This window comes from Carassius gibelio, chromosome A13 (genome assembly GCF_023724105.1).
Source record: "Carassius gibelio isolate Cgi1373 ecotype wild population from Czech Republic chromosome A13, carGib1.2-hapl.c, whole genome shotgun sequence".
Classification (NCBI taxonomy): Eukaryota; Metazoa; Chordata; class Actinopteri; order Cypriniformes; family Cyprinidae; genus Carassius; species Carassius gibelio.
The window spans coordinates 26334430-26348002 of record NC_068383.1 but is presented as its reverse complement, the minus strand read 5'-3'; the positions used below and the strand labels follow the sequence as shown (position 1 = coordinate 26348002).

The 13573-nt window shown below is 39.9% G+C and overlaps 1 protein-coding gene across 1 annotated transcript; it reads left to right on the top strand.

The window, feature by feature from the left end:
- The first annotated feature begins 2001 nt into the window (after positions 1–2001).
- prokr1b (prokineticin receptor 1b) lies at positions 2002–13199 on the top strand. Its single transcript, XM_052613815.1, has 3 exons — positions 2002–2221; positions 3470–4055; positions 11567–13199. The coding sequence occupies exons 2-3, from the start codon at positions 3586–3588 to the stop codon at positions 12282–12284; spliced, it is 1188 nt and encodes a 395-aa protein (XP_052469775.1). The 5' UTR covers positions 2002–2221; positions 3470–3585; the 3' UTR covers positions 12285–13199.
- The last annotated feature ends 374 nt before the right edge of the window (positions 13200–13573 follow it).

The window sequence follows — 13573 nt, the reverse complement described above, 5'->3', positions numbered from 1 at the left end:
GATATACCCAAGAAACGGAACAGACAGTGCATGAAACTCGCATTTCTCCGCCTTGACAAAAAGCCCATTCTCTAGCAATCTCTTAAGCATTTGTCGAACGTGCTGCACGTATTCCTAAAGACAAGAGGAAAAAATCTATATGTCGTCCAGGTAGACATATATGAATTGATCAATCATATCTCGCAGCACTCGTTGACGAATGCCTGGAAGACCGCTGGGGAGTTGGAGAGCCCAAAGGGCATGACCAAGTATTCAAAGTGCCCCCTGGGGGTGTTAAAAACGGTCTTCCATTTATCCCCCTCCCTGATGCAGACCAAATGATAAGCATACCTCATACTTACTACAGGGTCTGGCCTTTTACCGGACAGATGTAGGCGTGATGACCGGTCCCAGACATGCATCTACCCTCAGCGCCAATTTGATGAGCCCATTGAGTGAAGTAGGAAGGTCCAGAGTGTAGATCTCCTTCTGGAAGCGATCAGCCAGCCCATGCAGGAACATGTCCCACTGCGCCTCCTCGTTCCAATGACACTCCACCGCCAGGGTACGGAACTCAATGGAATAGTCAAAGATGGTTCTTTCACCCTGATGCAATTTGGCAAGCATCCTTGCCACCTCCCTCCCGGCGATGGCCCGATCAAAGACCCGCCTCATCTCGGCGGAGAGTGTCTGGACCGAGGCGCAGCATGGATCTTGATTTTCCCACACCGCCGTTCCCCATAATGCCGCCCTCCCAGTGAGCAGGGTCAGTACAAATGGCACCTTGGCTCGTTCATTGGAGAAGGTTCTAGGTTGAAGAGAGAAATGCATATCGCATCGGGTTAAGAAAGCTCTACAAAAGTTTGGTTCACCCGAGTAGGATTCCGGAATGGGGAGATGTGGTTCCGGCTGGGAGGGGGTCTCCGGTGGTGTGGGAGAAAGGGCGGTGTGAGCGGCGCAGTTGGAACTCGTAGAAGTTGTAGTTGTTGGGTGAGCTCAGACAAATCCTGAACTGTGCGACCAGTGTCGTTAAGATTCCTCTCCTGGGAGTCCATCCTCCGAGCACTGGTGCTGAGAAATTCCTCCAAGGCAGATGACGGGTTACTCGCTGCCTCCATGTTTGGTCAGATCGTTCTGTAATGGCTGTGAGTGAGGACAGGAAGCAGATGCGAGTAATGGATATTTATTGAGTTGAGTAATGGTAAGTAGATGATGGTGGGTGAAGCAGGGACCTCGATGGCATCACAGACAGGTGAGGAGATGTTTGAGTGCCCTGGTGGAGATGGTGGTGGTGGTTAATCCGTGGCGATGACTGGTTAATCCAAGGGTGACCGAACTGGAACAAGACACGATGAAGTAGAGCTGGTGAAAGACAGACATGTAGCACGGAGGACCTCAAACAACGATCTGACAAACAAGAGACGAAAGACAGGGCATTAAGTAGGCTTGGTGGAATGAGCTGCAGCTGCCGCTGCCAGGAGACGGTGCATTCATAAACCGTGACAGTAATAGTTTCTGAACATTGAACACTGACTCTAAGGCTTTACTCTCCTTTTTTTCCTCATAGACTTTCATAAAAAAAAAATAATAATAATAATAATAATATATATATATATATATATATATAATACATCGCTAATGTCAAAGAGTAGCATCGCTTTGATTACATTGGGTCACACAATGTAACTGTTTGAATGAATACTTCAGTTTAATGTCAGAAGAACTGGATGAAGTGGCTCTGAATGATTACTGCTTAGTCTAAGAAGAAGTGATTGGTTTGTAACATCCTGTATTTGTTCAAAAAAATCTAATATTATTAGGAAAATGTTGAATAGTCAGGTTGCATTTAGGTTCCCAGCAGATGACTAATAAAAAGGTTGCGAAGATTGGATTTTTAATTTATTTTTTTAAGATCCGACGGCAGAAAACGAGCAAACTACTTGCAAACTGCGCTTTTAACTGAATAAATGCAGCTGATGTAATTTGCCATATTGCAGAGGCTCTTGAATTTGCGCGACCTTAGTGAAAGACGCGTCACACCTGCACAGAGAACAACTGGGAGGAACCCGCGCTCGAGGACTAAAGACGTCAATGATCTGACTTTCACATTTGCCACAAGAGGGAGAGAGCACGCTGATGTGTGTGAAGGACTCGCGCGCTGCACGCATCTGTATGTAAATTACACAGATGAGACATCACATCTCCGTCGACATGACACGCGTCTCTCAACTCCTGAAAGTCGGTAAGTTTATTCACAACACGGGATAAAAAAAAAAACTTAATCGTTTGGCACAGGGTCATGTTTATATTTCATGTTGGACAAAGTGCTAAATGTTTAGTTATAATTGTTGCCTCTCAAACTGTGTAATATTTAAAGTATTGATTTCTATAAGTGCTATTTTACTTCAAGAACAGCTTGCAGCATAAACGTCTCTAATGCAATTAAGTGAAAGGGCAGCAGTCAGATTTATTTATTTTTATTTCAAGAAAACTAAAATTGAAAGAACCACTATGTACATCATGATACCCCTTCTGATTATACCATTAAAGCATATGGTGCATCATGACAAAATCCTTATATCATCTGTTATAATGCATCATACTATTTATCATTTAAAAGCTATGAAAATATGATGTATTAATTACAATTATTTATTAAAATATATAAAGCATTACATTATGTATCATAAGGCAGTTCGAATACCTTTTAATGCATTGTTTATGCATGTTTCATGTAAAGTGAAAGCAGAATGTTTATAGGATATTGCATGTTGTGGTGGTGCCAAGATGGCAAAATGCTTAATAATGGAAAATTAAATTTATGTCTGCTTTGAAATAAACATCACACTCTTTTAATATTGAGTGTACAGTATATAGTCAAAGTCTCTTATTGCAAGAACTTGATCTGTTTAAAGAGAGAGACATTTTCAAAATGGAGCTTTTTACAATCTAAAAGTTTTTGTTTTGCAAATGATGAATAATATTATTGCTGCTTTATTTATTGATTTTATTTATTATTTTCTAAAGATCTATGATTATTTACTCACCCCATGGCCGTCTAAAACTTGAAATGACTTTCTTTCTTCGAACACAAAAGATAAAACTGTGAATAATAATGTTTTCGCTTTTTTATACGGTTATAGTGAGGGGCAAAAGAAGCTTTCAAGAAACTAAAGGCATCATAAAAACTATATTGTTTGTTCTCCTGAAACCATGTGGTTGCTTAATGTGCAAAACAGAAATTATAGTTATTAAATGAGTCGATGAGTTAATTCAAATGCTTTTGTAAACAGATTTTCTTTTGAATAAGACTCTTTCTCAGTCACATGTTTTATTTTTGAGTGAACTGCTTTTGAAACTCAGATAGAGATAATATAATTTGCCACAATATTTTTCAGTTATCATGAAAACATTTCAGTGTTTATGTTTTGTGTTTCATATGTGGCTTGTCTCCTGCTTTCTTCTACTGGAAATGCAATCTGAAACCAAGACAAGAACATTCCTGGGTCATGACCATTGACTGTTAGAAAAAGATTAGTGAACTTTTCGACACCAGAAACCCATCAGAAATCAGCAGCGCCCACTAGCTTCTCTTGAATCCTTGCCATGGAGGACGCAAACATCAGTCACTTGGCAGCCGTCTTTGTGAACCCTCATAGTCAGGTGCCCGTTCTAGACGTTCACGACACTTACACAGACTTCTACGACATGGACTATGGTGTTCCTGCAGATGAGATGCCGGACACCACGCAAGGACTGGCCTACTTCGTGGCCACCATCGTCATCGGAGCCGTGCTCGTCTGCATCATTCTGGTGTGCGGCTTCGGCAACTTGCTCTTCATAGCCACTCTGGCCCGTTATAAAAAACTCAGGAACCTCACCAACCTGCTGATCGCCAACCTGGCCATCTCTGACTTCATAGTGGCCGTGGTCTGCTGCCCTTTCTTGGTGGATTATTACGTGGTCAAGCAGCTCTCCTGGGATCATGGCAAAGTGTTGTGTGCCTCCGTCAACTACCTAAGGACTGTGTCTCTCTATGTGTCTACCAATGCCTTACTGGCCATCGCCGTTGACAGGTTGGTGTGATTTAGATATCGTACCTCACTCCCGCTAGACAGTTGAGAGGAAAAGGAAAGCCTTGGGCAAAATATTGTTGACTTTCAGATTCATGCATTATGCATTGAGCTTCCTGAACAAAGCACTTTACAATGTACTGCTCAAATAGATGATTGTGAGAAAATGTTTCCTACTTTTCAACAAAAGCTTTCCAGTAATTTAGTAGGATTTAATAATCCACTGTGCATTATCTGTTATTGGCAACAAATCAAGTGAGCGTCTTCACTAGCTGTACTTGAAAACATATAAAGGCTATAAGGTTTCAGCCTGAAAGCTGTAAATTAAAGCAATAAGTCATCTGATAGGCTTTGAGTTATTTACCCTAACGTAAAATTCACAACAATACAAAATAAATCATTAGCCTGGCTAAAAGCTTTTTACAGTTGTCGAACAATGGATCAGCCCCAGAATATAATTTGTCTCATGTTTGCAGTTTTTTCTAAAACCATATGGTTTTTTTTTGTGTCGCTCATAAAAGGAGAATTTTTGAAGAATCATTATGCAGCTCTTTTCCAAGGTGTAAAAATTCATAAAAGCAGCACATAAATAGCTTAAAAACTTTGTGTGGTGCGTGTTCATGAGTATGCTGTCTTCTGATGTCATACAATAGATTTGTGTCATAAGGAAACCAAAATGTATGCTTTTATTCACCCACAATCTTCCCGTCTTCCAAAGTCTGAAATCTCATTCACGTCTGCATTCATTAAAATGCACCATTTCTGGCTTGATGTCAAAGTTTTAAACAAAAACAGCATAAAGGTTTGGAACAACATTAAACATTAACATTTTTAGATTAACTTTTGGTTATAGTTTATATGAAGCCTTTATTTGGAATGCATTATATTGGTATTCTTAAGGCATTATAATGTACGCAAAATTCATTAAAAGCCTTATATTTTGACATTGTTCAAGATCTGCACAGTATCTCACTGCGTCATGAGATACAAACCATTACAGGTCTTCTTGGCTTCGTAATGTGGTAATATTTATTAGTGGTCTTTGCTTTGAGTAATGTAACCTAGTTAAGTCTTTTTTAAAACAGCCTTAAGATATCATCAATGGGTTATGACACAATTGCTATGAACATTACTAATTTTAATATCCTCAAACCATATTTTATTGTTTCGCATGTAAAATGGTTACCAAATTCACATTGACTTCACAGGTGTGAAGAAACACTCCTAACCACTCATAAGATGTAGTAAGAAACTGTGCACATCCTAATGTTAAGATATGAGACTAATTTATTGATGACTTAAATGGTTAAAAATCATCATACTCTTAGAAGTTATAACCAAAAATAATTAATTTGATCCTTCATAATCTACTACTGTGTATTGTTCTACTAAGTGTTTTATAAGGAATTATACATCTATTACAATACAGCTTTACAAAACATTATAAATACAGGCTTCATAGAAAGTGTGACCAAACTTTTCAGATGTGTTGTCACAGCTGTGTGTTTAATAGCGTCGAACACGTCACATCCATTCACAATTTTGAGTCTGAACTATGTTTTATTCAATAAAATCTCCAGACCCATGTCAGAATGTAGAGACGGTGCTAATGGTGACATATGTAGGACTGCTTGGAATATTTCTTTAATAATGGGAGTGGATCTCTATGGGCACTCAAGAAACTGTTTAAAATGCTATCTCTTTGTGGGATTTTTTATCAACCTTTCCCTATGAAGGTACAAAATATTGCCAGAGGAAACAACAATTATGTGCTCTTTACTTAACCCTACTCAAACAACTTGAGATGGAATCAAATATGTTGAAATATAGACAATATTAATGATTGTCTTTGTCCTATACCAGAGAACTACAATTTTGCTAAAATAAGAGAATAAACAGTACATTACGGATTCTGTACTATCTCTACAGCAGCTAGATGTCAGAAGCATTTGATCTTTTTAAAGCCAAACAACTTTTGAAGTTCCCCAGGAGTCATTTTTAACACAGTTCCATTTTGACAGGACAAGTTTGTATCCCAGACTTCCTTAAAACTGTGATAATGAGATAAGCATATAACCACTTATAATTGAATCTGCCGTTTGACTTGACTCTAATGACAGTACATAATTAAGCAAAATTCAATTATGTATGACTTACATATGCATAAGCATCTGGTCTACTGATAGAAATCTTTAAATAAGAAAAATGGAACACATTGAACTAGATTAGTATTTCCTGAGGGAAACATCAGTGCTGGCAATGTCCAAACCAGTAAGACCTCCGTTCATCTTCACAACACAGTTTAAGATTTTTTTAGATTTAGTCCGAGAGCTCTCAGTCCCTCCACTGAAACTGTGTGTACTGTATACTGTCCATGTGCAGAAAGGTAAGAAAAACATCATCAAAGTAGTCCATGTGACATCAGAGGGTCAATTAGAATTTGTTGAAGCATCGAAAATACAATTTGGTAAAAAAAAAAAAAAAAAAATGACTCATTTAGTCTGCGTTGTCTGGGTGAACTAAACCTTTAAGTATATTAAAAGTAAAAAGTACTGATCAATGAACCATTTGTATTATTTATTCTAGCCAGTACTAATCAGACTGGTCATTTAGTGTCTATTAGTGCAGATATTTATATGTTGTTCTACAAATAAGCAGTGGTGTAATTTAATGAAATAATAATATTTGCAGTACTTGAGTACTTTTTGGGAGAATATATACTTTACTTCAGTTTTTATATTTCTGTCAACTTTGAATTTTACTCCACTATACAGTATTTCCAAATTAAAATGTATACTTATACTCCGATACATTTCCCCAAAGCATATTCGTTACTTACCATGAGAATAAAAGTCGGAAGAACACAGACTGCAAGAAAGAAGGTTTGACGAATCCCTGGTCTGGTGCTTGCAAGTTAAACTCCTAAAAATCCACTTTGCTCATGTCCAAATAAGTGCTTGCACATCTGCATATGGTGCATTTTCCCCTCACGTCTAGGCCGGTGTGTACGATATAAAGCATATTGTCTGTGATAACATGGTAAGTGTTGTTTTAATGATGTGCAATCTGACACTATCGACTAGATAAAAAAAAAAGACATACAGAGAAAGTGTACACATACATTACATGATTTAGTCAATTAAAACGCATTTAGAATAATCAACATTCAAGTAATTCTAAATTGTAGGCAGCAAAAATGGCTCTGCATGTCTTTTATATTTATATAATTTAATGGTCATCAAACAGGAGGCAAAGTCAGAGAAGTTAAAGGTCCCGTTTTTCGCGCTTTTTTTAAGCTTTGATTGTTTTACCAGGCGGCCCTCTTGGTAACGCGATTGGACTAGTTTTGAGAGGCAAGTGGGCAGGAGCATGTGCTGGAGATGTACTTAAAATCACAGGAGCGTTTTTACTGACGAGATGCGCATGAAAATCGCATTAGTTTTTTTGCACAGCCCTAACATCTAGTTAACAAAGCTAAAGAGTGGTGCCCTTTACAGAAACTGTTAAACGCACCAACTTAAATAATAAAATACACTTACCGGTTGTGGTCCATAAACAACGCCTTCTCCAGACAAAGAAGGAATTGCTCCATCTTTCAAGAATAATCTTTGTGCAAATCCGGCATTAAACTGATTGAGATTGAGGAAGTTGTCCTCAGCAAGCTGTCCTCAGCAAAATGTGCTGCACATAGTTTGCATGTGGATTATAATTTTCGGAAACCGAGTTAAACATAAATTGTAACCATTAATCTCCAAGTACAGCGTCCCTGGGAAGGCTCCGAGATGAAAATAACAGCATTTCAATGACATGGCGACAAACACAAACGCAGCTGTTCCTTCTTCTCTGTTGGAGCGTGACAAGACTACGCCCCCCTTTTTGTGAATTCATGTGGGCGGAGGGTAGTCAAAAAACTGTTTTAGTGACGTCATTACTGCAGGAACTAGAGGGCTGTAGTCCAAACGGGTCATTTTTTGTAGGCAAATTCTGTTAAATAAAATATCTCTGCTTGGCATTGAACTTTGAGCTTTAGAATTTTACAGATATTATTTATACTCTAACAACAACATTACACAATCACTAAAGTTTAAAACATGGAATCACGAAGAAGGGGACCTTTAAATCCAACAGTTAAGTTTATTGCTTATACACTTATATGTGGTGGATAATGAGGTGAAACAGGTGAGGTGAGTTAATAGTCAGGTGAATTGGAGTGGTTGTGTGCAAAGTGTGTGGCTGAGGGAATGGGTGACATTAATATAGTTAATCTATATCACATGAAGAGTGTGGTTTTTCCCCAGTGTTGAAAAAACAACTAAAACCAACCTATGCTGGTCGGCTGGTCTTAGCTGTTTTAAGCAACGTAGCGCTGTTGAGCCCCTGGGTGAAGGTGCCGGTCCTACAGATGGCTACAGATGAGCATAAGATGTTTATCGTAGCATCAGAGGAGGAGCTTTTGTCATCTGATGGTGAAGATTTTGTTGAGCACCCTCCTGGCAATTGCACCTCCATCCCCTAGCTCTCAAGGCTGGATGGTTGGTATCTGAGACCCGGAAGTGCCTTTCTACCCAAAGGTTAATGAAAAGCTCACTAAAACGTGGAAGGCAGCTTACACGACCCGGTCACTTTTGAGCTCTTTCCTCCTCACTACCATTGATGGCGGGGCAGGCAACGGGTATGTGGACATTCCCCAAGTGAAGTATGTGGTTGTGGTGCACTTGTGCCTGCAAAACATCGTCACTTGGAGTAATCATCTGCGGCTCCCATCTCAGAGTGATGAAGGTCATGGCATGGTTGCTTGGGCAGGTGATGTCTACAAATGGTAGTCCAGGAGCACCATCTATGGCTGAACTTAGCTGAAATACTGTATAGCTGTAGCAGGACACCAACAAAGTCAACATTCCTCCCTGTCAGTTACGATGCTTTTCTTCACCACAGGCCAAGAGTATGCGGATGTAGAATGCTTTGTGTCCTCATGCTTCCCTTGCCATTTGACTGTGGGTTTTGGGGAACCAGGTAAGAGCTCCTTCTCTGCCTTTAATTTAAGAAGCTAAGCTTCCATGGTTGTGCACTCTTCCCTCTGCAGCACATAGGGTATGAGATAGAGATCGCCTCTCTGGTGCTGCTTTCAGAGATTCCCCTGCCATGTATGAGGAGATTGAAGTCCTCCTGGAGAAGGATGCAATAAAGCCTGTCCCTCCAGTTGAGATGGAGTCTGGGTTTTACAGACTTAACTTTATCGTATCCAAGAAAAGTGGTGGGCTATGACCTACCCTGGATCTATGAGTCTTGAATCAGTCTCTTCACAGTCTTCCACACAAGATGTTGATGCAAAAGCACATTGTTTTTTGCGAAGGGGATCTGAGTCCTCAACTGGGTTATATTAGCTCTTGAGATCTACAATTTCAAAGGCTCCTGGGGCATATGGCATCTGCAGCTATGGAAAACACCACTTGGATTGCTACATATGAGACTGCTTCAGCACTGGCTGCACAGCTGAGTCCTGAGATGGGCATGGCACTGGACAGAGCTTGCTTTTCTTTGGGTGGAGGTGCCCTTGGAGCAAGTGTCGAGGTATATTGTTATTCTAACAATACAGACACCCTGCAGTGGCATATTAATTGCCTCGAGTTGCTGGCAGTACTAATTGCCCTTTGCTGGATTCAACCACTGCTACAAGGCAAGCATGTACTTGTCCGTCACACAAAATTGTGACAGTTGCATACATCAACCATCAAGGGGGAGTACGCTCTCATGGATGTCACATTTCGCCCGCCTTCTCCTTTGGAGGCCGATGCAGTTCAAATCACTGTGTGCCATTTATGTTTCGGGGGAGCTCAAACATGCAGCCAAAGCACTCTCATGGCAGCTTACCCTCCCCAGGTAGTTCAGCTCATTTGCAGTTGATTCGGGGAAGCACAGGAAAATCTGTTTGCTTCCCCGGAATCCTCCCTTTAAGTCCCTAGTGAGTTTCCTTGCACAGACACAGACCAAACTCATGTTCTCATGACAGCCGTCGTTGGAGAATTCCACTGAAGAAAGACCCCTTTTCTCTGGGGCAGGGCACCATCTGGCAGCTGTATATCTATCTCTGAAACCAGCATATTTGGATTCTGCATGGGACGCGGTAGATTTCACAGGCTTGTCACAGGTACTACAACAGACTAGAGCCCCTTGTACTAGGCAGGCTTATGCTCTGAAATGGAGTCTGTTTATTGATTGATGTTCTACTCAGCGAGAAGACCCCTGAGGATACCCAAAGTTCCCACCACTCCTGCCCCCTTTAAGGACGAGAGCTCATTCCAATCAGAGTTTGGCCTTTTCCTGGGCATTAGCACACAACCCCTCTCTAGAAAGGCATCTGAAGAGCTCTGGACTGGGTGACACCCAATGCTTCTGCGTATTTGCACCAGTTTCTTCCCATGTGTTGGGTTTAAACAGGTAATTTGTGGGAGGATTGGCTCAGTTTCTCCCTTGCAGTGCCATTCTTCTGGTCGGAGGATATGTGTGCTTTATCTTCTTCTAGTATATTTCCCCTGTAGGGTGAACTCTGTTTGATTTCCCCCAGCACCCTGTGGCACTTGCCAGGTTCTGTACTTGTGTCATATGCCTTTGTCACCCACTGTACTGTACCAGGTGCCCATACATGTGATTCCCTTTGGGTGGTCCTGTATGTAGTTTCCAAGGTACAGTTTCCCTTAGAAAACCCATTGACTTTCCCTTAACAGACCTCTGTCAACACAGGTTAGTGTGACTAAATGAAGAAGGAAATGGAGATGTAACACCCCTCAAGCCACAACCTTAAACTATACTCAATGCCGGGATGCTTTTTCAGCACCAACCTAAATGAGTGGATGCATGCTTCCATCTTAAATAACTGTATGTATGAGGAGTGATGCAAATTCCACTCGCCAGTCATTGGCCATTTTATATAATGTTCAATAGTGACTGGGGCTCCCAAGTGAGAGCCCTATCGTTTGGGTCGACATAACACCTTAGTTCCCTCCTGCAGGAAATTAGGGTTACATGATGTAATCTAAACAAAAAGTTACATAAGGTTTTTTTTTTCTTTGTTTGTTAAGAATCAGCTCATTACTGAGAGAATGATCTTGCGTCTGCAAATGGGGATGGTTATATTTTAAGTTAAAAATATCTAGGAACAATTAAATTTTTTGAAATATATTGGAGTAAAAAGTATGACATTATGCTTTGTGATGTAGTGAAGTAAAAAGTAAAAATTGTCAAAAAATAAAGTACTCTAAAATTAAAATATTACATTATTGTCCACCACCACTACTTGGCATCAACCATTGACATCTAAACTCACATATCATGACATAAAACAGTGACTATGACTGAATGTAAATGTGCATGGCACAGCACTAAACCAGTGCAACTGTTAGACAGTAACTGATTCAACATGATTCAAAGTGTTTAAAATGAAGGTTTATAGTGAATTTGCCCCATAGAGAAAGGAATTTGAATTGAATCCCACTAATTGTTGTCGTTGTGTTTAGGTATATGGCCATCATTCATCCCTTGAGGCCCAGAATGAAGCACCAGACAGCATACTGTCTCATAACTGGGGTATGGATTGTCCCAGTGCTCATTTCCATTCCCTCTGCTTACTTCGCGTCCGCAACCAAAGTCCCCAATGGATCCAACCGAAGCAAGACCTTCTGCGCCCAGATCTGGACGGTGGACCAGCAGCTGTACTATCGCTCATATTTCCTGTTTATCTTTGCCGTGGAGTTTGTGGGCCCAGTGCTCACCATGGCCCTGTGCTATCTAAGCATTTCGAGAGAGCTCTGGTTCAAGAGTGTGCCAGGTTTCCAAACTGAGCAGATCCGCAAACGTCTGCGCTGCCGGAGGAAGACTGTCATGGTGCTGATAGGCATTCTCACAGCGTACATTCTCTGCTGGGCTCCATACTATGGCTACACCATCCTGCGCGATTTCTACCCCACGCTCATCTCCCGAGAGAGGAACTCCCTGGTGGCTTTCTACATTATAGAGTGCATCGCCATGAGCAACAGCATGATCAACACATTCTGCTTTGTTAGTGTAAAGAACAACACTGTCAAATATTTCAAAAGGATCGTTCTCCTTCGCTGGAAATCCACCTACACTTCCAGGAAGAGCACAGATGAGACAGACATCAATCCCCAACTCACCAAATGTAGAAAAGGAGTCGAGCTGAGTGGTTTTCACGTCACCCATATTACAGATGATTAAAGTGAACTGATGATGTTGCTTATGGGTGTGGTTCTGTAGATGAATATCGCCTGGCAGATGTCATATTTTAGTAATGTGTAATGTGTAACTCATCCCTTAAAGCATCGAGAATTGCAAAGTAATGGTTCAATATATAAACTAATTGGTTATAAGTATAGAACATTTTTTGGCAAAATATTTTGATCCAGTCATTTAAACATGTGTCAGGAGAATCAACACCTTTTGCAATGCTTTGTGAGAATGGTTCAGTATGCTGAACTTTTTAATTGCAGATCTATGTTGTCATGGTAACAGCTTTCTCTGAATGGTGAAGGGTTTATTCTGTATTATGGGTAGTGTAGTTATTTACATTAAAAATTAAACATTTTCATATGGAAAGTTCATATTTTATCGTTAAAAATCAATTTCTCTATGAAGAAAATGAGTGGGATTTTTACAAAACTGCAATGCTCGATTGTTGAAAATAACAAAATACAATCGTTTTCAGAAGTATTTGTACAAATATATGTATGCCCTCATTGAACCACCACTCATTAGTTTACTGTTACATAATATAGATTATTTAAAAACCAGTCTGATTAGTGAGGTCCTTTATCAGTCGATGTTTTATCTGTAAAAGTGTATCTTTACTTGGTTCTGAAATGTGGTTGTTTTGCTGTCGTTTGTGTAGGTTTGTACAGTATCTGCATGCTTTCTAGCCAAATAAAGTAGAACCTGAGAATCAATCCATGGGTCATGTAGAGTCCTCGAAATGTAGAGTCATATCGACCAGTTTAGAGGTAATGTCAGGATGTGCAATCTCGCATAATCTACAAGTTATATTTCTGCTCGCTCTTTATAGCATAGTATTTATCTAAGGTCCAAGGACAGTTCATGCATAATTTATAGATTCTGTCAAAATGCAAACTGATTTTTGAATCATAATATGAATTGTGGTAATGTACCAGTGTAATAATAGCTCATAGTGTCTAAATCTGGATCAGATCTGTTTCATATTTACTTTGCAGTATAGCAGTGAATTTTAATGCAACTTACACAAGACAATTGTATATTTTCTTATTTTTATTTTATATAGCAGTTAATCTGTCATCAGTTCTCTTGGCTGTGTCCAATAAAGTCAAGCCATCAAAATGTTGACACCAATTACCCACCATTTAGCTCTCATCTAAACTGTGTTTCTTTTAATCTTAAAAATATATAAAACACACACACACACACATACACACTCATAGAGAGAGAGAGAGAGAAAGAGAGAAAGAGAAAACCAACCAACAATTCCCATAAACAAT

Bases quoted from the DNA above. Each gene is read 5' to 3' on its own strand.
- prokr1b (XM_052613815.1), top strand. From the start codon at position 3,586: ATGGAGGACGCAAACATCAGTCACTTGGCAGCCGTCTTTGTGAACCCT. The intron at 4,056-11,566 runs GTTGGTGTGATT...CGTTGTGTTTAG, and splicing joins CTGGCCATCGCCGTTGACAG to GTATATGGCCATCATTCATC.